The 26336-nt window shown below is 39.3% G+C and overlaps 1 protein-coding gene across 1 annotated transcript in view; it reads right to left on the bottom strand.

Annotated features, from left to right (window-relative positions):
* The window catches only part of LOC306876979 (cyclin-dependent kinase 16-like), a 32544-nt gene extending 6982 nt beyond the window's left edge, over positions 1-25562 (bottom strand). The window contains exons 1-13 of the mRNA XM_079428475.1: positions 25404-25562; positions 19529-19681; positions 16879-17003; positions 14570-14695; positions 9598-9654; positions 8200-8314; positions 7076-7170; positions 6926-6988; positions 6081-6204; positions 5848-5968; positions 4673-4770; positions 3531-3636; positions 1525-1567 (exon numbers count right to left, since the gene is read on the bottom strand). Of these exons, the coding sequence (XP_079284601.1) occupies positions 1525-1567; positions 3531-3636; positions 4673-4770; positions 5848-5968; positions 6081-6204; positions 6926-6988; positions 7076-7170; positions 8200-8314; positions 9598-9654; positions 14570-14695; positions 16879-17003; positions 19529-19658 (1203 nt within the window). The 5' untranslated portion in view covers positions 19659-19681; positions 25404-25562. The remainder of the gene's footprint in view (positions 1-1524; positions 1568-3530; positions 3637-4672; positions 4771-5847; positions 5969-6080; positions 6205-6925; positions 6989-7075; positions 7171-8199; positions 8315-9597; positions 9655-14569; positions 14696-16878; positions 17004-19528; positions 19682-25403) is intronic.
* Between the last annotated feature and the right edge of the window lie 774 nt (positions 25563-26336).

Raw genomic sequence — 26336 nt, forward strand, 5'->3', positions numbered from 1 at the left:
CTGACCAAGGCAGATATGAAGGGTCGACAGAGCATCCAGGGGAGTCTAAGGCTCAGAGGCTCAAGGTGAAGCCAGGGGATTGATCCGAGCTGCAAGGTATGGCCAAAAAAGGAGGAGCTGAAAGATTGAGGGGAACTTGAAGAGACAGGACTGAAAAACTGGATTTAATTAACAAATGAGGAGAAAGAGGGAGGCTGGACAAGAACAATGATCCTGAAGGAGACTTGGGACTGGCTGGTAATGGGGATTCAGGGCTGTGCGAAGCCAGTGAAACAGGAGATTCAGGGCTGGGTGGAACCTAAACAGAGTATCTAAATAGAGTATCTAAACATTTGGAGGGGATCCGCAAGGAAGGAGTTTGCTCAAGAGTAAAAACAAAGAAAGGAACTGGCTCTGTGTCACTCAAGTCAATCAACCACTCCAGGCAGTCCAATTCTAACAAAAGTCTTTCTGGGATGGTCATGGGGACTGGCTCACACACCTGGTCAGACTCTGCAGCAGTTTCGGGCTCCAGGGCAGACAATGTCTCTATCATGGGGTCCATGACAGGCATAGGCTCTGGCTCAGTGTCTGTGGTGGGTAATGGCTCTGACTCTGGGAAGATGGGGTCCATGGCAGGCATAGGCTCTGGCTCAGTGTCTTTGGTGGGAAATGGTTCTGACTCTGGGAAGATGGGGTCCATGACAGGCATAGGCTCTGGCTCAGTGTCTGTGGTGGGTAATGGCTCTGACTCTGGGAAGATGGGGTCCATGGCAGGCATAGGCTCTGGCTCAGTGTCTGTGGTGGGTAATGGCTCTGACTCTGGGAAGATGGGGTCCATGGCAGGCATAGGCTCTGGCTCAGTGTCTGTGGTGGGTAATGGCTCTGACTCTGGGAAGATGGGGTCCATGACAGGCATTGGCTCTGGCTCAGTGTCTTTGGTGGGAAATGGTTCTGACTCTGGGTAGATGATGTCAAGATGGGGGGAGTGGGCTTTAGCTGTGTTATGATGTAGTCCTCTACCTGACTGATGGTAATGGTGAACTCCACAGCCAAAGCACAGCATCCAGATACTTAGCCAGTGACATGCTGGAATCTTCTGCCAATGTTCCATCCATCCATCGGCCAATGTTCCCATGCAGCTCACTCCAAATCCAGTCCAATGGGGTACGGTCATCCCACAAGGTCTGGTGACAATATTTCATCTTGAATAATGGAACACAGAATAGTTTCTGGGCCAAGAAAAACTGCTGCTATATCCATATTTAAGGTCTGCTTCTTTGTCACGTGGTTGCAACAAGGATGAGTTTGAGCAGGATCAAGTTGGAGCAGTAAAACTTTAACAATAACTTAAAAATGTATACAAATCAATCCTACTCAGGAGAGGGATAAAGACACAGGAACAAACACTTGAAATCGATATAAGAACAGACAAATTAAATGGTAAGATAAAGTAAAATGTAAATCTTCAAAGTAGACAACAATCCAAAACCTTTTAATGTCTTAGGCCTTTCTTTGCAAAGCAAAATTAAATGCACACTTTACCTGTAATAACTGGCATAGTAGATCATGTCCATCATTGGCGATCCTGTAGAACAAAATCACACAAAACATATTAAAGCTGTAGTTTTCCAGTCTCAATGTTAATAACTTTTAGTAGTCATATCCCATAAATTATCAACTGATTCATCATTTATTGTTGAATCACTTGCTTTTTATTTTCATTACAGAAAAAAAGCTACTACTAGCAAAATAGAGTAATTTGGTGTCATTCCGTTTCTCATTTTCCTTTTTACATTTGCTATTCAATTTGTCTCTCGTCAATCTGTTTTACTTTTTACCCATTTGCTATCCTTTCTGAAATGGAATGATGAGAAATGGAAAGACGGCTTGCTTCTTTTTTTTCCATTTAGTTTATCAAATGGAAAACGAGTTTTCGGCTCTTTCTCATTTTTCGTTTGTGGTTTACAAATCGATTTATGGCTTTGATATTTAATTCGCACATGGGTAGCACTGAAACACCCTTTTTATCTTGTTGGTCCAGCCAATTCTGTCAGGCAGAGTTAGAGGCATTAGAGGCAAAGCTTCGCATGCAGCAATATGTGCCCAGCAACTTATTTGTTTTAAATGTCATACAGAGTTAACAGTAAGTAGTGGTTCCCATCGCGACAATCGCTTATTAAAATGGGACTTGGCAGTATCAAGACAAATCCTGTTCTTCCTGACAGAATTAAAGGTTTAGTTTACCCAAAAATGAAAATTCTGTCATTAATTACTCACCCTCATGTCCTTCCAAACCCGTAAGACCTTCGTTCATCTTCGGAACACAAATTAAGATATTTTTGATGCATCCCATGAACTCTCTGACCCTCCGTAGACAGCAAGGATATTACCACAGAAACGTAGCAAGGACATCGGTAAAATAGTCCACGTGACATCAGCGGTTCAACCGTAATTTTACGAAGCTCCAAGAATACTTTTTGTGCGCAAAGAAAACAATAAGAACATAATTTATTCAGCAATTCTTCTCCCTGAGTTAACCATCGTCCACCATTTTGGACAGTACCCCAGAACGTAATCAACGTAATGAGCATTGTTTACGTTCAGCATGCGCACTCTGTCTACTGAACGTAAATACCGCTGATTACATTAAATTATTTAACGAATAAATTATGCTATTATTGTTTTCTTTGTGCACTAAAAAGTATTCTCGTAGCTTTGTGAAATTACGGTTGAACCCCTGATGTCACATGGACTATTTTACCCATGTGTCACAAGTCAGGCCTCTGTGGCTCTCTCCGATCACCACCGGAGGGGACCCTCACCCGAGTACTAACACTCTCTTGGACTCCATTACCCACACTCCCCGTACCTAGGACTAATCACGCCAGGTGTTTCTCATCAACCCCACTATTTACGCCACACTTTCCTTCAACATGAAGTCTGGTTTAGCCCCGTCTGACATTTCCGAGCGTTTACCTTGTCTGTTATTCTGTGTATGATCCTGGACGGCCTTGACCCTTGAGATTCTCTGCCGCCTGCCCCTTTTTGTTTGTTCTGTTTCTGATCTGATCCTAGCCTGCTGCCTGCCCTGACCCAAGCCTGGTAATACACTTATGATTCTGGTTCTCTGTGATATCCTAGACGCTGTTGATCGACCACTGCCTGCTGTTGATACTGATCTTAATAAACACTGCAAATGGATCCGACCGCTTCTGACTCCTCATTACACCATGTCCTTGCCAAATTTCTGTGCGTTGATCATGGTAATATCCTTGCTGTCTATGGAGGGTCAGAGAGCTCTCCGATTCCGAAATATCTTAATTTGTGTTCTGAAAACGAACGAAGGTTTTACGGATTTGGAACGACATGAATAATTAATGACAACATTTTCATTTTTGGGTGAACTATCCCTTTAAGGCCGTAACAAAGACAGAGCAGTTTGACAAACAAGATAAAAGGGGCATCTCAGCAATATCACAACAGCTCCCAAACAGAAAGGAATTTCATACACTTACAAAAAGCAAGAGCAGAAAACAACAGATACACACCTGGGTGCATGCGTGATCAGAGGTTCCCCGTCATAATGGGGAAAGTTGTATGAAAGGAACTTATCATTGGTGTTGATTCCTGGCCAAGACTTTTCTGTAGGAGTACCTGAAGATGACATGCAAGATTAGAATCAAAATACAAAATAAGTAAAATAAATAAATAAATTATAATAATAAAAGTTGTGGCTTTGCAAACCCTTTTCAACTCTAATTGGATCTTATAGCTTAATACACTTGCAGAAAATGAACATGTTTCAACTCAGTTATGACATTATGATCATTACTAAAATATTATGTAGAGCACATTTTACTGTATTTCATTAAAAACAAGTTTCAAAAACATGCAAATATTCAAACAAACACGTAACAACAAACAATAAACCTACTACAGACACAATATAATAATTGAGCCTGAATCATGCATGTGCATCCCATCAGACCAAACAGGGTGAGTATAAATAGACAAATAAATTGCCTGACATGTTGTCTTTTGAGCTTGGTATTATACATTTATAATAAATCAGGGATGTCCAATTCTACTCCTGGAGGGCCAACATCTTGAGTTTAGCTCCAACCAACTTCAACACACTTTCCTGGACATCTCTAGTGAGTCTAAAGAGCTTGATTAGCTGGTTTAAGTGCATTTAATTAGGGTTGGAGCTAAACTCTGCAGGATAGTGACCCTCCAGGAGCAGGTCTGGACACCTCTGTAATAAATATGGAAAATAATTGCATTTTGGCTTCACGTGTCCTTTTTATGTTGCTTACCTCTTTCGCACAGTGTTTTGAATAGGGGGTCGTATCAATTATATTTATTAAAGACACCTAATATAAAGTAGGTCCATTGAAAACATCAAGTCCCAATTGGCTTATATGCAAACATGAAAACACTGAAAAGCCAACAATAAACAAACAAGACTAAATAATAATAATAATAATAATACTACATTGTTGATGTGTGCAGTAATAGTTTGAGAAAAATATACATAAAACTGTACCAAATCAAAAACATAATTAAACAGTTTTGTTGTAAATTAGTAGTAGTTAGCAAACAAACTCTTTGCATCAAGATCACTGGTACTATTGGGAAAAATGAGCTAAAAACCAAAAGCTTACTAAGTGCATAACACCACAGCTCTTACCCAGCATACGAAATATAAGATGAAGCTCATCCTCCACTGTCGACCCAGGGAAGAGGGGGCGTCCTGTGATCATTTCGTAGAATATACAACCTACACCCCTATGTTAACAAAAGCAAAGCAGAGAGACGAAAAGAATGAAGTGCCTTTTTGAGAAATGTATAAAAGGCATGCTTCAGGCCGAAAAGAGAGTGGGCAGGGTCTCTGAATTTCAGAAGAGCAGACATGTTCTCCAGGTTAAGCACACAATTTTGGGTTCCCTTTGGGTTCTCCATCCCTGCTCCTGGAGCACAATCAACCAGCAGAGTTCAGCTCCAACTATAATGTGTCGTTCACTTGCAGAATGCAAGCATCTAAAGGGCACACAAGTCTGAAGAAGTGAAGTTAGGTAAAGGGGTGCAGAGCCAGTGCTGGTTTTGTAGACAAACCTCAATGCCTTGAATTTATTGCAAGCAGCTATTGGTAGCCAGAGCAAATTGATGAACAGAAGTGTGACATGCATTCTTTTCAGCTCATAAATGATTAATGTTTCAGCCACATTCTGGATTAATTGTAGAGGTTTGATAGAACTTGCTGGAAGACCTGCCAAGAGAGCATTGCAATAGTCCAGTCTGGACATAAGATCTGAAGAGTTTGAAATATGAATATGGTTTCATTCATTTACTCTTATTTTCACCCATGTATGCGTGATTGTATGCATATGTTTGCTTAACCTAGTTAATGTGTGTTTGTGTTTTAGTTTAATAAAACTTTTATGCACAATCACAAGTACTGATTCTGTCACTGCTTGCAAAACAAAGTCTCTTTAATGAGCCAATCTTGCCACATGCTCTAATGCATTAGTACTATAAGAACGTTTTTCTGTGGCCACTTATTATATATATAAATTATATAAAATTACGCTGAAAGTTCCCTGACCGAATTAGTTGATTGTAATATTGATTCTGCTACAGTTATTTCTAGCAGCTGGTCTAAATATTTATAATGAATTATAACCAGTTATAATTAAATATTTATATGTCCCTTTTGAGCTACTTTACTACCAAATAAATAATACATTATGGTAGTTTATCCAATCTTGAAAATAAGGTATATTTCCTACAAATGTCCATCATTTGACTAGTGTTTATGAGAGCAGTTTAATGGACTGAACATGTAAGTGTGTATGTGCGTCTCACCAGATGTCAATAGAGGTGGTGTACTCTGTTGATCCCAGCAGCACATCAGGAGGTCTGTACCAGAGAGTGACTACTTCATTAGAAAACGTCTTTGTGGGAACTGACTTTTCACGCGCAAGGCCTACAGGACACAAACAGACCATTAAACTCCACGCTCTACAATTACTGTAAGTCTGTAAATGTGTTTCTGTTAAGTATGAGAAGTATTTGGATATGTGAGCGATTGGGCCTACCGAAGTCGGCAAGTTTGAGCTCTCCCCTGTCATTGATGAGAAGGTTCTGAGGTTTTAGGTCTCTGTGCAAAACTTTCTGCCGATGGCAATAAGCTAGACCTCGCAATAGCTGAAACAGGAAAATCTATAAGGTGGCAACAAAGAGTACAAAACAAGTCATTCCAATATCAGGTGCTTACTTTTATATTGCTTCCAAAACATTTTCCTAGTGTGCATTCAACAATAAACTTGAATACTTGCTCTCTCTTATATCTTTACCCTGTTTTCTTGTTTCTTTGCTAGAGTGTTTTGGTCTTGTAGCCGGCTATTCTCGCTCTCTAGTTTCGCTTTGTATCCTCCTGCTGGTAAAATCTACGGTATTTGAAGGTATACCATGTTTTGCACTATATTCTGTCTTCTGAAGCCATATGATGGATTTGCATGATAAAATTAGTATTTTTATGCACAGAAAACCTTTCCCTCTGCCATAGTTTATTCAGATGAAGCTGTGTTGTGCAAGGTTTGATGTGATTGATGACAAACCTCTTTTGGTCCCATAGGGGATGAAGAGTAATAATAAAACAGAAAACAAAATGACGCTAGGCACTGTTTTGCTTCCTTTTTGTTGCCTGTTTAATATAATCAATTTTATTATTATATTAATCTTATTATCTACTTAATTTATTAAATCAATGCCTTTGTTTCTGTACCCAACTTCTGCTATGAAATACAGGTTTAGTTTTCCTCAATAACTTTCCCTCGTGCATTACATTTTTATTAGTATTTGTTTAAGATGATAAACAAACTCATCTTAAACTAAAATAACAGGCAGTTATAGCTGGCAGACATATGGCTTCGCCCCGAACCTTTACATTATAAATGCTCATTATGCTCCCGCAGTCATCCAGATACTGTTTGAGGTCCCTCTCCTGAAAAAGACAGAGCACAAATAAATCAGAATTAGGTGGAGAAAATTAGAAATACAATAATGAATGAAATATATGCGCGTCACCCACCAAGTACTCGAAGACTAGTGTAAGGCACTTCTCTGTGTGAATGATGTCGTGGAGGGTGACGATGTTGGCATGTTTCAAGTTCTTCAGGAGAGACACTGACAGAGAAATATCACATCAAATCAACATTAATAAAAACTAGTGCTGTCAAACGATTAACCGCATCCAAAATAAAACTTTTGTTTGTGTAATAATATATGTGTGTGTACGGTGTATATTATGTATATATAAATACACACATATACAGTATATATTGTGAAAATATTTACATGTATATATTTATATAATATATAAATGTATTTAATATACAAATGACATATTGCTCTTAAATATATACATGCATGTGTGTGTGTTTATATATACATAATAAATATGCAAAGTACACACACATATATTGTGTAAACAAAACTTTTATTTTGGATGTGATTAATCGCGATTAATCGTTTAACAGCACTAATAAAAACATCATAAGTGATCATTTTATATATATATATATATAATTTTAGAAACAAATCAGACTTTAGTTGTTTTGAGAGATGAAGGAAGGATCTAACCAGCATAGAGAGAGAGAGAGAGGTGGCCAGACTTGAGTCACAACAAGAAGATACATAAGTTCATCAGAGTCAAAAGTTAGAGAAACAGATGAATTCTGTCACTCAGCTAAAAGCTTCATTCAACAGTACTCTCTAAACAGCAGCTTTATCTGTGAGACTGAAGAGAAAACGCTCAGATTCTGCTGGTCTTTTATAAAGCACACCTGACACTGGCAAAAAGGGAAGCAAGAAAACATCCCAAATGAAGATTAGATGGTAAATTATTTAAAATTAGTACTATGGGTGGATGAAACTAAGTTTGAGTGGTTGATCTGTTGTGGAAACAGATCTTAAAGTCTGTGAGAAGTAACCTACAAGCCAAACACCTATGGGAAGTACTTCAGAAGGCATAAGATGAACACTTTATGCAGGATTCCTTGATGAATGAGAAGACATTCATTAGAAATGGATGCAATTTCTAAAGACGTTTGTAAACACATTTTTACAGTAATATTTATTTGAATGCATCCTAAGTCTGAATTACTCAATATTTCGAAGCGTTTGAATGGTAATATGTATATATATGCTCTGTACCTTCTCGTATGGCGGTGCAAGGTGCGCCTTCTTCATACTCCAGTCTGATTTCTTTCAGAGCCACCAGATCATCCGTTAGTTTACTACGACCCTTAAACACTGTTGCATATGTGCCCTGCACACCAACACACACATACAACCATACAACATGCTGTTCAGTGGCTTTAATAATGAGCAATGGCATTTACATTTATATAAAAAGGCAAGCTATAAAATGATCAGGAAAGAACCGATGTAGTGTCAGTCTAAGACTGTCTTAACCAGTGTTGGGGGAATGGATTACTTTTTAAACTGTAACACATTACTTTTTAATGTACAAGAGTTACTTTATCAAACAAGTAATGTCAGTTGCTTTGTTTTCCATGTATTGACTGACAGTGTTGAGAGACATCGGCGTTGTGAGCGCTGTGTGAACATCATGTTACTGTAGATCTAGACTACATTTAACATGCATTTACTCATCTCATGCACAAAACAGATTCAGAATTCCTCAAAATTAATAAAAAAACTGTGTGTGTGTGTGTGTGTGTGTGTGTGTGTGATAGAGAGAGAGAGAGAGAAAGAGAGAAGCATGTATTGAACTTTCTTTTGCATCCTATTCTTCGTGTAATCTAGAATGGCAGCACAGCTGAGAGGTTTGTTTGAGCTTTTTATTCATTTCACTTTTAGTGTGAAAGGGCTTTTATATTGGCAAAATAGAAGAAAAATATAACTTCTTTATATTAAAAATAAACAAAAAAGCCCAGGCTAGATGAGAAAAAGTAATGCAAAAGTAATGTAATGCATTATTTTCCATAAAAAAGTAACGGTAACACTTTATTTTGATGGTCCCTTTTGAACATTCTATTGACACCAAGTAATGTTGCAACTACATGTCAACTAACTCTCATTAGAGTATTAGTAGATTATCTGCTTCATATCTGCTGTGATGGTCTCCAAACAGACCTTCTACTGACTGTAAGTAACTTTGCAAATACATGTCAACTTAATCTAACCCTAACCCTACCAGTCTACTAATACACTACTAACACTCTCGAGAATTAGTAGAAATGTAGGTGCAATGTTACTTATAGTCAACAGAATGTGTTAAAGGGACCACCAAAATAAAGTGAAACAAAAGTAACTAACACAATTAGTTACTTTTTTAGGGAGTAATGCAATATTGTAATGCATTACTTTTAAAAGCAACTTTCCCCAACACTGGTTTGAACACATTCTTCTAACAATATGATCAAAAGAAATTAGGCAACATAAGGATAACCCTCTCCATTTACAACATCTTAAACACTTCTATTCAGAGGTCAAACGCTCACTCAAATGATTCAGATGATAATTCCGTTCATTCAAGCTGTGGTAACAGTCTAGTGTGCAGAAGATTTAGGATTATCAGTATCTCACCTCTCCCAATTTGTCCAGTTTGACATATGTCTCTAATTTGCCAAATCCGATTTCTGACTGAAAGGAAAACAAATCTCAGTGATTAGCTGGCTGTATCAACGAGAACTATCATCAGTAGGACTGTTAGCAATGGGGTTTCACTGAAAGACAAGGGACATTTCTATTTTTTTGTCTATGACCTAATGTTAACATGAAAAGAAACGTGTAATGAACCTTAACATCCACAGAGAGAGTTCTTTGTGTTTATGTATTGATTAATTATATTCATGTACAAGAAAGAAGGAAGGAAGGTGCATAGAATAAATTCTACAAAACAATTAATCCAACCACACTATTTTTCAGCATCAAGGCCTGTTCACACCAGCATGGGATTTCAGTGCAAGTTTCACAAGTGATTTTTTTTGTCTGCTCAGACATCTTAAAAACCAAAACAAAACAGCAGATGGGCTGAATAAAGATGCAATTTCACTCTTATAGAAAAGCAGAGATACAACTACACAAATACAACAGTATAATATGTTATCAAGATACTAATATAACTTATTTGTATTTTATTTTAATTGATATTCTTATTTTTGTCTCAGTATTTGCGTATGACTGATATTTGTTAGAACTGCCTTAATTATGTGTTCATTGCTCAAAACAGAAAAGGGCAGCGCTGCAACTTTCTATTCTGATTCAACATTTAGATGTTTTCAAACAGCCAGTAATGTTCTGCATGACCGTCAGTACGGGTTTCAGGAGCAAGAATCCCTGCAGCATTCGTCTGATGCAACAGTCCTCAAAGAAAAGCATTTCACAAAGTTCACTGTTCTAATATTCTACAAGGCAAAACACTATTTAATATATACTAAAACAAAACAGAGAACATGGATGAATAAGAGAAAAAAAAGAAAAAAAAAAAGGTTTTCCAAGTACTGGCCCTTTTCATTGATTCAAGGATGTCATGTATCAGTGGCACTGTGTACACATCAGGGATGGTCTTCCCATTGAGTATTTGGTAGTCCAGGAAGAACCCGTATAAACCATCATGTTTGGGGAAGATGACCACAGGGGAGGACCATGGGGAGAGAGAAGGCTCAATGATGTTGATGTTCTCTTTTAACACCTGGTCTACCAGGTTTTCAATGATTTTCCGATTTGAATTTGATTGAGTTCAGTGTTGATTGATTTCAGTTCAATAACTGTGTAAAATGAAAAGGCTATTAGATGTATCCGCTCTCTTTCTTTTCAAGCCATAGAGGCTGGTTCTGTCATCCAGGATAGCCCTCATGGTACCAAGCAAATCCAATCCTGCTATGGGCGGGAATGTCAGGTGAGTGTCCTTCATAATGTATGTGTCCACCCAACAGTCTGTACCATGCCATGTGAAGATAATGGACTAATTGTGTCTGGCTTGGGAAACCTTTCCATCGGCCATAATAAGTCTTTGTGGAAAGAGTGTCACAGTGACTGATGGAGGTTCTCCTACATCATGGTAACCCTGTAGGAAAAACAGCATATGCTGGTTAGGTATGTTTTGAAGTATGGCAGCGTGGTTAAGCTAACCCTTAGTTGGTCATGAGCTGGTTTAAGCTAGTCCTGAGCTAGCTGCTTAGGACCAGCACATGACCAGCTTAAACCAGCTTAAACCAGCTGCCATGCTTCAAAGTACACCTAACCAGCATATGCAATTTTTTTCAACAGAGAAGGGTTCTGTGAGTGCGAGACATTGCTTTCATTGCCTTTTCTTAAGCAACAGTAGTGTTGTGAAATCATGATGTTGGGCTATGGTGAGGTTTTTGTAACAACTATGATCAGATGGCTTCTTGTTTGTCTGGACACTGCCGTATTAGCAGAGACCCCACCCTGAGTGAGCCGCACACAATCCACCATGATTATCTTAACGTGAGAGCATTAAAAGCAGCTTTCAAGTAAGAAATGTCTTCTTATTAGAGCTATAGATGTTATTCAGTCCAGAGCAGTGACTGATTTTCTGATTTGATTTTTTATTGTTTGGGTCATATTAACAAGCATGTCTGAAGCATGTGTGAAAACTTCCAAATCCCGTGCAGCCCATGACATCATTAGCGGGGTGCTGGAAGTATAAGAGGGCACCTATAATGCACGTCAACAACTTTTTTGTCTGAAGGAGACATAAAACAGGCTCGTTTTCTCTCGAGGGGCAGGGGGGAACTCAGGAGGGATATCAAGGAGAGGTGTCAGACCGTTGGTCGCAGCACTTCCTATCAATCACCTCTCTGAGGTCTCCCTTCCTCTTCCTCTGTGCTCGATTCCAGGAAGGGGGAGGAGCACGAGTGGCAACACTAATTTTCTGATGGGGTCACCCCCTCAGAGGCTTTAGAAGAAGACCTGGTCAGGCGGGGAATGTATCTCCCGAAAGCCGCTGAGTGCACCCTTGCATCCCTAAACTTCTTGACCACTGCCTCAAACAGATGTACCGAAAAGGCCGGAAGCCGAAAGTGGAGTATCAAGAAGAAAGTTCTTCTCCTTCCTAATGCCTACTAAATTAGACCACAGATGTTCAACCTCTCTCTGTGGCCACCATTGCCACCTTAGTAGCAAAGCGGTATCCGCTGGATCCAATGACGAGAGAGAGAGAGCGCAAGAGCATCTGGATCCCGCAGAACGCTCATCCTTGCAGTCGCAGATCTAGAGAGATCCCTTTTCGAGCTTCTCCGTGAGCTCAACTTATGAACCCCACAAGGTGAGTTTCCGCCATGCCTCAGCAGCAGCGTGACCTGAGTCTCGAGACGCAGATGCCTGTCCCACATCCCTCAAGAATAGGGAGAAGCGGGAGTGGAGCTTCCTCGTCGGAATTTGATCACAATGAGGGCATTCAGTGACACATGAGCACTGAACGCACATGCTCCTCGCTGAGACACATAATGCAAATACCATGTGTGTCCTCAGGTGTCAGAAATCTCGGACACAGAGGCAAACACTTCCTAAAAGGCTTGGTCAACTTCTTGCTCTCCATAGTAATTCACACATGCTGAACGAACAGATGGCTCCTGGAGACAAAAAGCTGATTACATGCATTACGGGTGCCCTCTTATACTTCTGGGCACCCCGCCAATGACGTCACGGGCTGCATGGCCCAATGGATTTGTAAGTGTTTTCACACATGCTTCAGACACTGGTCACGCTGTCGCCATTCCCCATAGTGTCCCCTAGAGGATGCAGTTCGAGTTCCCTTGAAGGGAAACCTAAGTGTCTAGAATGCAGGTTCAGTTGAGTGATTAGGTTTACCCTCTTTAACTTAATGATGCTGGACTGAATGTACAAAGTAAATTATTTGCTAAAAATAACCACAACAATAACAGCAACACTGAAATAGGAGAGCATGTTTTATTTGTTAATCAGATGCTTGTGAAAGTTAGTATTATAACAAACCCTGCATATTTTCATTCAGAATCATCATTGGTTGGTAGAAAGAAAAATAGAATAAAGCTTTTGAACTAAAATGAAGACTTGACTTGACATAAGTAAAAGCTCACTTGTCTTGTAGAGGTGTGTGGAGGTATTTTCTCTCTAGGTGCAGTCACTGGGGTTTTGGAGTCATGAATGTAGGAAATGTGTTAGGTAGCTGGGATGAATGCATGCAAGATAGGAAGTCTTGTGGGGCTCTCACAACACTGAAGAATGAGACCATAAACCAAATTCAAGAGAAGCAAACGAAAAACAATAACAATTAGCCTTTATTTACGTTAATTAAGGAAAACATAATAAATATTGCTCCCCTTATGTGGCCATGCCACAAGAAGTTCAGATTTTTATTTGTAATGATGTTTATCAGAGAACACCAAATACAAAAGTACTAAGACAACAAAGCCAAGTTCCAAGTTCTTCCTCTGCTATTCACTGTAAAATAGTCTGTTCATAGTGCCACCAAGCAATAGTTTTATGTAACCATTTATGTAGCGTCTACGGGCACATGACCAAAACAGGACTCATTAATTGGCCTTTTTTAATGTTTTTAATTTTTTTTTTTTTTTACAATGGAAAAGAGAATATTTCTCTCCATAAAAAATCACATTGATGGCATGCAAATGTTTGTGTCAGTCTGAGTAGACCCATTAACTGCCGTTCACTCAAATGAAAATGTTTCTCGCACCCAGTTTTGCACCAAACATTCATCTTGATGTGAACAGACCTGGAAATTTGTGTAATTTGACTAATGGAAAAAAACCAATAAGAGGTTTTATTATCCACTTACAAAAACCAATCACTCTAAACATCCACACATCATAATCTTAAAGGATGATTTTAATATGTTCATTGAAGTTTACTTATAATGTTAATAAAGGTTTTTGCACCAAAAAAAATAAAATAAATAAATGTGGAAAAATGATTATTTTCAACCCTCATTCTGAACCTCTCTCAGAAACAGACTGTTTTTAAGGGTCTGCGGCTGAACGCCAGTGGGCGGGGCCTATGTCGATATGTTGCTCTGGAGGCGGTGTTTATGCACAAGAGTACCTGAGAATACCTGACTCATTATGTGTAGATAATGTATGAAAATTTAAAAAAATATTTGTATGCATTTTTATGCAAAAGAGCCATTGATTGTACACCTGTTGTCTATTTTATTTGTTTAATAAAGGAACCTTTGCTAATTTCTAAATTGTTAATTTAGCAACAAATGACAATAATTCAGTACCATTCTGAAGCCCAAACCTCTATACAGTATATTTGATACAAAATTGCCTGTATAATTAAAACCATGATCAACCTTGATTTCATAATAATTAAAACAAAAACTTTTTGCCTACTTCATCTCCCACTTTTTTTAAACAATTATTGACAAAGATATTAATTTCAAGTTTTCAATGTTGTCAATGCTAGTATTCTTCAATCTTCACATTAAAATTCAAGATTATGACAATTACCATAATAGCTAATGGCCTTCAAAACAAGACAGAATAGATCTAAATAAAAATAATATTTTCTTATGACAAAGAAAACTCACGTGTGACGCTCTGCGAAGTGTTCGACTTAGAGGTTTGTCAAATGGGGGGCTGTTTGTTGCAAACTTCTTCAGGTAACCTTCAGGCAAACGAATATCAGCTGGCAGTGAGAGACGTTTATTGATGTCCTGAAGAGGAAATGGAAGGAAAGGAAACATATAATGTGCCAAAGAGCAGTTGTATGGGGCAGCACTCTTGATGAATATATCTTAATGGAATACTGATGGAAGTGCAGGTATACAACCCTATTGTGAACAAAAACTATGACCAAAGAAAGGCAAAGCAAGGCTGCCAACAAACAGTAGCCAATTATGTGTGGCAGCTCTCAAGAGGGACAAACAGCAGTAAATGTTGCCATTCATACAAAGACAGACACAAAAGAGTGTGAAAAGAGCATTCACTAAAGAATGAACTCTTAATTTAACTGCTTAAACTAAAATCTAAAAAAACATAGGACTAAAGCTGGACACTGACAAACAAGCTGTGGCCAAATGTGGCCCCTCTGGTGGGGAAGGAGTGAGAGTTGGAACAAGAAGTTCAGAAACACCAGCTAGATATAGTTGGTCTCACTTCACTCAGAGCCAAGGCTCTGGAAGCAAACGCCTGCATAGGGGCTCAACTCTCTCAAGTCTCTGACTCAACACCTTTGTTTTGGGGTTTAGCCCAGTGGATGGGAAGGTCGCCTCAATGTGACCCAGTGAAGGAGAGGGGAAGACTCTTACTGTGTTCTGTGCTCATATCTGGCCTTCTTTCAGACCCTTGGTGGGGCAAACTTCAACACCTACTGTATGCTGATGACAACAGAGGGATCTGGAGAAAAGTAACAAGGAAGAACAGCTTGCCTGATCACACTCGAGTGGGGTTTCGTTGTTAGAATGTTGTGCATACCATGTTCCAACATATGGTGGTTCGTAAGTGTATCTGGTCCAAGGCCACCTTAGGCTCAAGGTTGGCAATCGACTTCATTGTCATATCTTTGGACCTGCAGCTGTTTGTTTTGGACACTCAGGTAAAGAAGGGAGAAATGGGAAACCCAAACAAATCATGCGGGTGAACTGGGACCTTTAGCAGAGAATCCTGTCAAAGTTCTTTAACTCCCACCTTGAGTGGAGCTATTCCTTTATCCCAAGGAATCCTGGAGAAATGGAGTCAAGTTGGGCTCAAAGCCTCTATTGCAGAAACGGCTGCTTTAAACTGTGGCTGGACGGTGGTTGTTGATGCCTGTCAAGGCAGCAATCCAAGACAACTGTTAGGTCGTTAAGCACAAAAAGGAAGCCTTTTGGGATTGATTAGCCTTTGGGTCTGTCAATTCAGCTGACAGGTTTCAACAGGCTAGGAGGACTGTAGAAGCAAAACAAAATCAGGTATGAGCAGAGCTCTGAGAAGCCATACTTTTAGCTGGCCTCGAAGAGGTTCTGGCAAACCATCTGTTGGCTTATGCAGGGGAAGCATATGCTAGTCTAGGCTATTGTAATTCGGGACAGGAACTTGCTGACCTCACCTGGCAATATAGCTTGGAGGTAGATGGAACACTATGAAGATCTTCTGAACACAGAAGCCTTCCCCTCACACGTAGAGGGCTGGAGGACTTGCAGGAGTCATAGCCCAGTTCCCTGACAGAAGTTATTAAAGTAATTAAAAGTATCCAAAGTGGCAAAGCGCCAGGGTGGATGAGATTTGTCCTGAGACACTGAAAACTTTGGATGTAGTCGGACTTTGGATTTGCGGATGATGTCCTGATGGCCTAAACAAGTATGAAACATTAATTTTTTCTTATGCATAAATCACATTTTTCCGAGGTCATTGTACTTTAAAAACATTGTATGCTTAAGAACTCAAAACGTCCTTGCTGAAATAGTATTTTTTTTTTTATATATACACACAACAGAAATATATACTAATTCTGATTAAAAAAAATTATAATTTGAATTTTTGGCTTGGTAGGTCAGGCAAAACCTGTTGTTTAAATTATTAAAATTATTTAAATTAGTCAAAACAATATATAGATTATGTTGTTTTTTCATAACTTTAGCAAACTCACAGACCATAATATTCGCCAAACTCACAGATGATATTGTAGCTGACAGTATGGCATTGTGGTATGTGGCACATGGTGCGCTGTGGGCATGACCCTCTTTGGCACTAAGGAACCACAGGTTTGCATATTGTGAGTTCCTCCAGGGCAAATAGCAGGCACCATGCTTGAGATATAGCATGTGCTTAACCTAATATATAATTTGGGCACATCATTAAGTGTGAGTCTACTTGTTGGAATGTTTGTTTATTCCTCACTTGAGATTACATGCATTACCTCATTAGAGATGCGCTGCTGAAGGTTGCGCATACGCACTCTAACAGGACTCTGAACTTCATCAGAAGAGGTTCCTGAAGCTTGATCACTTTCTCCATCTGACCCCATTTTACGATGGACTACATCTGTAAACACACACAAATGTATTACCCCTGATGTCTTGAATTTTATTTTATTGCACATCATATATGTAAAAAAATAAAAGGTCACAAAAGGTATCTGGAGCTTGGATAGGCAACTACTAACTAACTTACTAACTATTAACAAGCAGCAAATTAGGAATTAATTGAGGGAAAATTCGTAGTTAATTGTGAATAAGTGTAAAGTGTTACCATTAACAATGCTTTTGGGAAATGCACCCCTGGAGAGCCACTGTCCTGCAGAGTTTAGCTCCATCCCTAATAAAACACACCAGAAAAGTTGAACTGTAGTCATCAAGATTGCTTGAAAATTGCAGGAACTTGTTTGATTAGGGATGGAACTAAACTTTTCAGGACAGTGGCCCTCCAGAATCAAAGTTACCCATCCCTGTACTGGTGTAGAAAGGGACATTCACACAGACACTGAGGTGCAATGGCAAAGCAACTTGAAATCATTTATTTCTGAGAGTTGGCAACTTGAGGCAACATGAGCAACAGAGGCTGTTGGAAATATCACAAAGTTGAGTAGCTGGGTTGAGCAATTTATAAGGACCTTTTAGATAGTTACATTTACATTTATGCATTTAGCAGACGCTTTTATCCAAAGCGACTTACATTGCATTCAAGTTACAGTTTTTTTTTTACATTTTATCAGCTCTTGCTTTCCCTGGGAATTGAACCCATTACCTTGGCGTTGCTAGCGCCATGCTCTACTATTTGAGCTACAGGAGTTGTGATCGTCCCACCCTAGTTTAGGACTTCCTCAATGCAGAAAAAGGCATAAATCAATAAAATGAAGCTAGAACCCTGGCGCTGATGGGAGTTTTACAAAGTAAGTTTTATAAAGAATTCAATTATTTTATTTTCTCCTATTTTTTTCAAAGTGTATACCTTGGCAAATACACTCTGCACTTTACCTTTTAAAGAAAACTATAACAGTGCCTCTGGATGATATATTGAAGTTTTATAAAGCAAAACGATTGGTCTGTGGAAGAATTGCCCGCAGCCACGGGTATTAATTTTGTGTTTCGTGATATGCTTTTTTACTCAAACCAGTAGCCACAGACTTGCATTTTAACAATCACCAAGGACCACGGTTTCAGCTAAAAATCTTTACTGTTCAGTTGAAGAAAAAATTGACCTACATCTTGGATAGCCTAAGGCTGAGTACATTAACTGCAGTTTTTAATTTTTGTGTGAACTATCCCTTTAATCTGTGCATTGTTGGGGAGGGGACCATGTCACACAATAGGCATGTTAGTTTATGATGCTCACACCAAATGCTGATTTAATTGAGTTAATAGAAGGTAACTGATAAAGAAAATCTATTTATGACAATATTTTTGACAGCATCCTCATTTTACAGCATTTTTACACAAGTGCCTAAAACCTTCAAGGGGCAGTCGTGGCCTAATGGTTAGAGAGTTGGACTTGTAACCTGAAGGTCATGGGTTCGAGTCTCAGGTCCGGCAGGGATTGTAGGTGGGGGGAGTGAATAACCAACACTCTCTCCACCCTCAATACCACGACTGAGGTGAGACCCTTGAGCAAGGCACTGAACCCCCAACTGCTCCCCGGGCGCTGCCCACTGCTCCGGGTGTATGTTCACTACTGTGTGTGCTTGGATGGGTTAAATTACCAGAGCACAAATTCCGTATGGGTCACCTCACCCCCCCCCCCCCCCCCCCCCATATTTTTTGTATGGGCTGGTAATGTTAAATATTTCGATGATCACTTTACTCGTATACTGTGGAAGAGATTGCACACTTGTAAACATTCCTTTTGGTGTGTCAGATTCCCAACCCTGATGTTCAGTTTTTTGGATGATCAGATCTACATCAATCCAATATACAACGTTTTGAGACAAGGAAATTATAAGGTGGTGTTATGTGCCATCTTGTTTTGCCCAGTGTTGGATATTTCCTTATTTACTGCTTAGGTTTTTATTGGGTTACACTTTACTTGAAGGGCTGTGCATAAGACTGACATGACACATGTCATGAACATGAAGGAGGTTTTATGCATGTTTATGACAACTGTCATTAAGTGTCATTCGCTCAGTTATGTCATTTTTAATGCAAAGATGACATTGTTTGAGATGTCTTTGTTATGGGCTAGGGTTAGATTAGGGTTAGGTCAAATAATGTCATCTTTGCATTAAAAATGACATAACTGAGCGAATGACACTTAATGACAGTTGTCATAAACATGCATAAAACCTCCTTCATATTCATGACACGTGTCATGTCAGTCTTATGCACACCCCTTCAAGTAAAGTGTTACCTTTTATTGTTATATTCTGTAAAATCATTAACACAGTGAATGTGCCCAAATAACAACTGTTGTCCTACAACTCTGTGTAAGAATTCAACAAACTTTGTGTCATTTTTAGTACATCCTTACTAAGAGCATTCATGCATCTGTGTGAACAATCGTCAGTGTACAAATGCTTTTTTTAGATGAGTGTGAGTGTGTTTGTATGCAGAGTTTCTGTAAAAGCTTGTTCTCACCACTGTCTCGTGACAAGGGAGGCTCATCCAGTCCGGTATGTTCAGGAAGCTCTGAGAGACTCTCGTCCAAACGCCGTAAACTTTGCAAGCTCATGGACAGGCGCTTTTTAATTATCTTCATGCGGTCCATCAAAACTTGACTCTGCTCACGACCTAAAGGATACTTTGGGTTCAGGGCACATATGCACATTCAATAGCTGAATCTTATAGACACAGCGTTATGCAATAATTCATACATGTAATATCATTAAGCAGGGCTAAAGAGGTTTGGGATTTTTGAGCAAGCACATGCTAAATCTCAGGCATAAGTGTGTTTGTGAAATCAAGCAAAGTGCAAAGACCATTTGTGTCTTTATGTTACATATTACACTCTGCATACTTCTTTGTAAACACATGGAAATGGAATAAATAATAGAGAATGTAGCACCTGCTGGTGGAATCACAAAACATGGTTCTCAGACATCTGAAACACAATGAAGTATTTTTCATAAAAGCAGAAAATTAAGTTTACATGGACCTCTATCTTTGCATGAATATACCCACAGTTTGTTGAAGCATCGTGGGAATATATGGCACTTCTGTTTACAGCTTAGTTTATATTTAGTGTTCTCATGGAAATTCTGTAAGGTGTAATGCACTGTCGTAGTGCATCAGAAAACATGGCCCTATAAATTAAAGTCAAGTCATCTTTATTTATATAGCGCTTTTAACAATACAGATTGTGTCAAAGCACTTTACACTCTATCCTCCAATTTGATACTGTTATGTATAATAGTAAGATTAAACACTCAATTTTCAGTTAAAGGCATTTCATTCCAAAAGCAGTTTCTTAAAGGGGTCATCGGATGCCCGTTTTCCACAAGTTGATATGATTCTTTAGGGTCTTAATGAAAATTCTATAACATACTTTGGTTAAAATTTCTCAATGGTAGTGTAAAAAACACATTTTTACCCTGTCAAAATCAGCTCTTTTTTCAGTGAGCTGTTTTTAGTCCATGTTGCTTTAAATGGTAATGAGCTCTGCTGACCCCGCCCCTCTCTTCCATGGGGGGATGAGCAGACTGTAAACTTCAGCAGCGAAACTGGCTAACTAGCACATATTAGGAAAGGCGATTTGCAAAGATTTATAAAAACCCTTATACTCACTTCTGTAGGTGAGGCTGGATCACGAATGATTCACACGGACATAGATGCATTTAGGCAGATCGGGGATCAGCGCATTCACTTCAAAAACGAAAGTAACGTTAATCCTCTGTGTCTTCAGCGGCTCAGATGTCGGGAGTAAATGATGACTGCTGTGTTAATTATTACATCCAAAAACAAAACACTTCAATCGCTTAATCGGCAACATCTTGTCTTCCCCTGCACCCGAGTCGACACAATGGCAGACAGCTCTCAGATCACTCAGGGCGGGGCTAAGGTAAGACCGTCTTGTCAATCAACTATCGTGGGAGGGGCCTGTACAGAACTACGTCATTCTGACAGGAATCTCAGAACAGCCTGATTTGAGAAATTTTAATATAGGGATTTTAAAAAAACACTGGGTGGATTTTTATCATTATAGGATGGATGTGTACACACACTTCCAACACTCATTTATGTTCAAACAACTTGAAAAGTGAATTTTGCATCCGATGACCCCTTTAACTGTTTTCAGCATCGCTGCAAGCACTGCTATAGGGGCATTAGAAGAAACTAGTAATGTTATTCAGTCACCTTCCACTTTCAGGTCAACTACTTTCAAAAACTCTGCACTTTTATGGCTGTGTGTACAAGGCAAACAGAATCACAAAATATCCCACCCAACACTCCCACAAACAGTTCTCCCATCCAACAAGAAGTCCCATACCATAAGGGTCAGCACAAAAGACTGTGCAACAGTCTCTTTCCTCAGGCTGTCACGCTCCTCAGTTCCTTGACACATTCCACCTCGAGGAGAAAGACTGTTGCACTGAGCCTAACTGCAATAACTACAGTAACATTTACACTACCGCCATTAATTGGCACCATAACTTTATCAATATCTGTATAATAAGATATTTTATTAATACTTATGCTGGGTACACACTAAAAGATTTTTAACATCTTATAAGACTTTCAAAATGTGAGAGACCAGAAACATGAGGGAAAAAATCCTAGATATGATGTTTTATTAACAAGGTTCGGGAGGAGCACGATCAGATAATCAGTCTGGTCCAGGTGAAGCTCGTCAGCTAATCACCTTAACAAGCACAACACACGTGTATATATACAGCCAACAACAGTTTCCCCGCCTCCACCCCAACTCCGCACTATAATCTAAATTCATCCCCTTCTTGGGATGGGGGGGGGGTTCTCTGGGTTTGGGCTCTATCCCGAGCTCAGAGCCCTCCCTCCGGACAGCACGCCAAATATGCTTACCAATTGCTCAACCATATTATATTATAACTCGTGAATGAACTGTTTTGCTCCTATATTGTGTGGTGTCCTCGGGGTTCCTCCCACACATCAGGATTTTTGATTCGTGATCCGACGTTCTTCCGAGCAGATTTAGTCACTCTTAACACACCTCACACCACAGGAAAATCTGATAAGATAATCTTTAGAACCACCAAGATAATTGGGACATTACCTAGGATTGTCGGAAGGGGAGAATTCGGCCCAAAATCAGCCCGATTATTTTGTGGTGTGTCCCCAGCATTATTCATACATACTGTGTCAGAAAATTACTATAAAATTGCCATGTTCACTTTAAAAATGCAAAATTCACTTTACATGTTGTTTAAACATAAATGAATGTTGGAAGTGTGTGTACACATCCATCCTATAATGATAAAAATCTATGGGATGATATTAGACTCAAAATGATTAATAGATGCACGCACAATTCTCCATGTACTGCATACATTTTATGCATGTATCTTACTAACCACAAACAAATGTCTTTCAATTTGAGTCTGTGGAATTCGAGATTAAATGTTTATGCAGTGATTTTAACAAATACACACATGTTTGTGTATAAAAATGTTGTGATCTGCATTAATATATCATAAATTGCTCATGCAAAAAGGAATCCGTGCATGTGTGGATCAGGTGACACGTGCATTTATTGACATCTTGTTTGCATTAATCTTGTTCGGTTCATTTGGATTTTGAGACTTCATTTTCGCAGTTTGCAGCATTTCACGACACCCACACACACAACTACCAATGAACAAAGCCCAGTGCAATTCATTAACGTGTACACAATTTGAAAAATTCACAAATGTGCATCACTACACTGAAACAAATGCTTTTCAGCCAGTGTCTGCAGAGTTAAGAATTACATCAATGTGCAGCATTTTGTACAAATAGAGACTTATTTTTTAATACAAATGTTATAGTTTGTATTAAACTATCATAATTTGTGCATGCAGCGATTAAAATGTGCATTTGTGGATCAGGCGACGCACGTGCATTCATTCACATCTCTGAGTCGATTCTATTTGATTCATTTAATTTTGAGACTTTCTTTCCGCCCGTTTAGCCTTGCCCAATCCACACAGACACAGCTCGCGATCCACACGCAGCTGAGCCTAAGAACATCAGCGACCACTAGACCACTAGATAACAACTTTTTAGCAAAGCCTGCCTTGAAATGTCCCTCGCTCAGAAAGCAGTCTGGAATAAAATGATTCATGCAAACAAATGCATTTAGGTAGATCGGGGGTGCATTCCCTTAAGAAACAAAGTTAATCCTCTGCGTCTTCAGCGGCTCAGATGTCGGGAGTAAATGACGACTGCTATATTCATTATTACATCCAACAACAAAACACCTCAATCACTTAGGAGTCATTCTTGTCTTCCCCTGCTCCGGCAGTGAAACAATGGCAAGACACACCAGCGTCAATCAACAATCGTGGGAGGGGCTGGGTCTGTGCAGCATTTAGTACAATGGTGTCATGTAAATATACCCTTACTGACCAATAACATCACAACCACTGCAGAATGTTCACATTGCTCTTTCACATACAGTTAAAATCAACAGTGATCAATACTGCCAACCTCCTCAAAAATCATCATAAATGTCACTCAGGAACAGTTTTAATAGGGGTATGGGTAGGATGAATAGGCTACTATGTGCCCTAAATACACCCAACTGTCCGTCCATCCATCTACTTTCCAAGCTGATTATCATCTGTAGGTTCGTGAGAGGGCTGTGAACTATCCCAGCATCTCGCAGCTAACACATATAAGACAGACACACATTTTGCACTCACACCGTGTCATATATACATTCTGCAAAAGTTTAGCCAGGGGGCTTCCTGCCCCAGTTGAGGTACATATTGTGCTATGACAAATAATCAGCAATTGTTTCTATTTATTCTGTTTAGTTATTCCCTGATGATGCATCATCATTTTGCTTATGCTAAACTTATATCTAAATGCTGTATGTTAGAATTTAAAAGTAAATGCATATTGTTCTTGTTTTCCCCCATCATCAAATGTGTCATATTACATATGAAGTGTGGTCTTCACTGACACTGTTTAGTCATCGGCTGTAAGGCTTCTCAAAGATGTTGATGTCTGGTGGAACGTATGGCTATGCTGCTTCTCCAACAAGACTAGACTGTAAAATACTAGCCTAGGCCAGATCTAAAATGTAAAATGCTAGCCTAGGCCAGATCTAAAATGTAAAATGCTAGCCTAGGCCAGATCTAAAATGTAAAATGCTAGCCTAGGCCAGATCTAAAATGTAAAATACTAGCCTAGGCCAGATCTAAAATGTAAAATGCTAGCCTAGGCCAGATCTAAAATGTAAAATGCTAGCCTAGGCCAGATCTAAAATGTAAAATGCTAGTCTAGGCCAGATCTAAAATGTAAAATGCTAGCCTAGGCCAGATCTAAAATGTAAAATGCTAGCCTAGGCCAGATCTAAAATGTAAAATGCTAGTCTAGGCCAGATCTAAAATGTAAAATGCTAGCCTAGGCCAGATCTAAAATGTAAAATGCTAGTCTAGGCCAGATCTAAAATGTAAAATGCTAGCCTAGGCCAGATCTAAAATGTAAAATGCTAGCCTAGGCCAGATCTAAAATGTAAAATACTAGTCTTACCAGCAGAGCTGAGTAGTAACTGATTGCATGTAATCTGAATTATGCAATCAATTCCAAAAGATTAAGTACTTGTAACTAAATTAAATTACATTTTAAAATACTCCTAATCAGACTACAGTTACTTTTTTATTGATTACATGTTATTCACACAATGGCAATACTTTATTCATTTGCCCTAATTCCTCTTTTATATGTTCCTTTCTAAAATATTCAGATCATATTCACTCAGAAAGTCTTCCAGTTCTGTGGACATTCACACGGAGATCAGACGTTAGTCAGGTGTGGAAAACTATTTTTCATATTTGTCTTATAGCACAAATATCCTAAAACACTGTAAATTAGGAATAACAGCGACATGAAGCAGTTTAAAGTTATTTCAGTCTAGTCTAAACCAAGCTGTGTAAAGTGATTTTGTTTAAACCAATCACTCTGTGTTCAAGCAGCCCTTCTGTACCTGCTATCCACTCTCTTACTGCTTCATTGTGTGTAAAAGAGCAGTGTGAGCATTCTTCTGAACTTCTCATCTCAAACAGAAAGTGCTTCTGTCTCTTTAAATGATGGAAGAGCAACTCTCTATACATTGAGATCTGGTCCCAGTCTGAACACATGCGTCATTATTCCGTCGCACAGATGCACAGATCACTGGTGTTTCATGACAATAAGCTCTGACTGCAGCTCTTCAGTCAGCACGACTCTGCCCTGGTCGGTAACTGTGCTGAAAGTTGATCAGTGCAGTGATATGTAAAGCGTAATGAATCGGTAATGAGGAGGAAAACGCCGCAGCGGTCATACAGTAGCTTACCTGCGGCAGACGCGACGCGACGCGTGTGTTCCGTGCTGACGCACCGCTTTCACTGACCCCGCTGACTAATAAAGGACATCTGCACCGGGACCGTTTGAGCTGAATCACCGAGCGAGAACCGACGACCGGACATTTCTCGGGACAGGACTCCTCGTGATCACGTGATGAGCTCGCTCGCGCTGCTGACGCGCGTTACAGTAAACATCCCGCACCGGAATCATGCAGCTCTATATCTATATCTCTATATCTCTGACCGTGCGTCATATTTCATAGCATCGCACATTTAAGATATTTCCGACTCCTGCTCATTCTGTAGTTTAACCAATGATCCTGTTTAACTTCCTCTAATTGATATTCGTTCATGACGATTCTGAAGCATCCCATAAGTGTATGAACTATTAAGAATGTGAAACTTAAAGCCGTAAAGTTATTTTTTATATTATAATTTGTGTTGGGTTGTAGGCTATGTGCATTTCACATCAGTGTTAACACCTTTATGAGTGAAAATGTTTAATTTAGATTTTTATTTCCTAACTTACCTGACAATGCCAAACTGTCCAGACATGAGCACTGAAAATAAACCATGAATTATCACAATTTATAACTGAAAAAATAAATGCACCAAAAATACATAAATATACAGACCCTTTTCAGATCTGGATGTGGTATTTCCTGCCATTCTTCAGAGCAGATCTCATGCTCTCTCAGGCTAGTTTGGGCCGTATATTCTCTCCAGAGATGTTTGATTGGGTTTGTGTCCGGGCTCCAGCTGGGTCTCTCAAACATAGGGTCAGGGGGTCTTAGGGTGAGTTGTTTAGATCTTTTAACTTGGTTTTCATTATGAATGTCTCTGTCTCTGAAGAAGAAAGACAACCAGGCAGGAAATTAGTTGTAAACCAAAACTACACAGTTGAGCGAAGTGTAGCATTAAAG

Source organism: Barbus barbus, assembly GCF_936440315.1.
Source record: "Barbus barbus genome assembly, chromosome: 11".
NCBI classification, from domain to species: domain Eukaryota; kingdom Metazoa; phylum Chordata; class Actinopteri; order Cypriniformes; family Cyprinidae; genus Barbus; species Barbus barbus.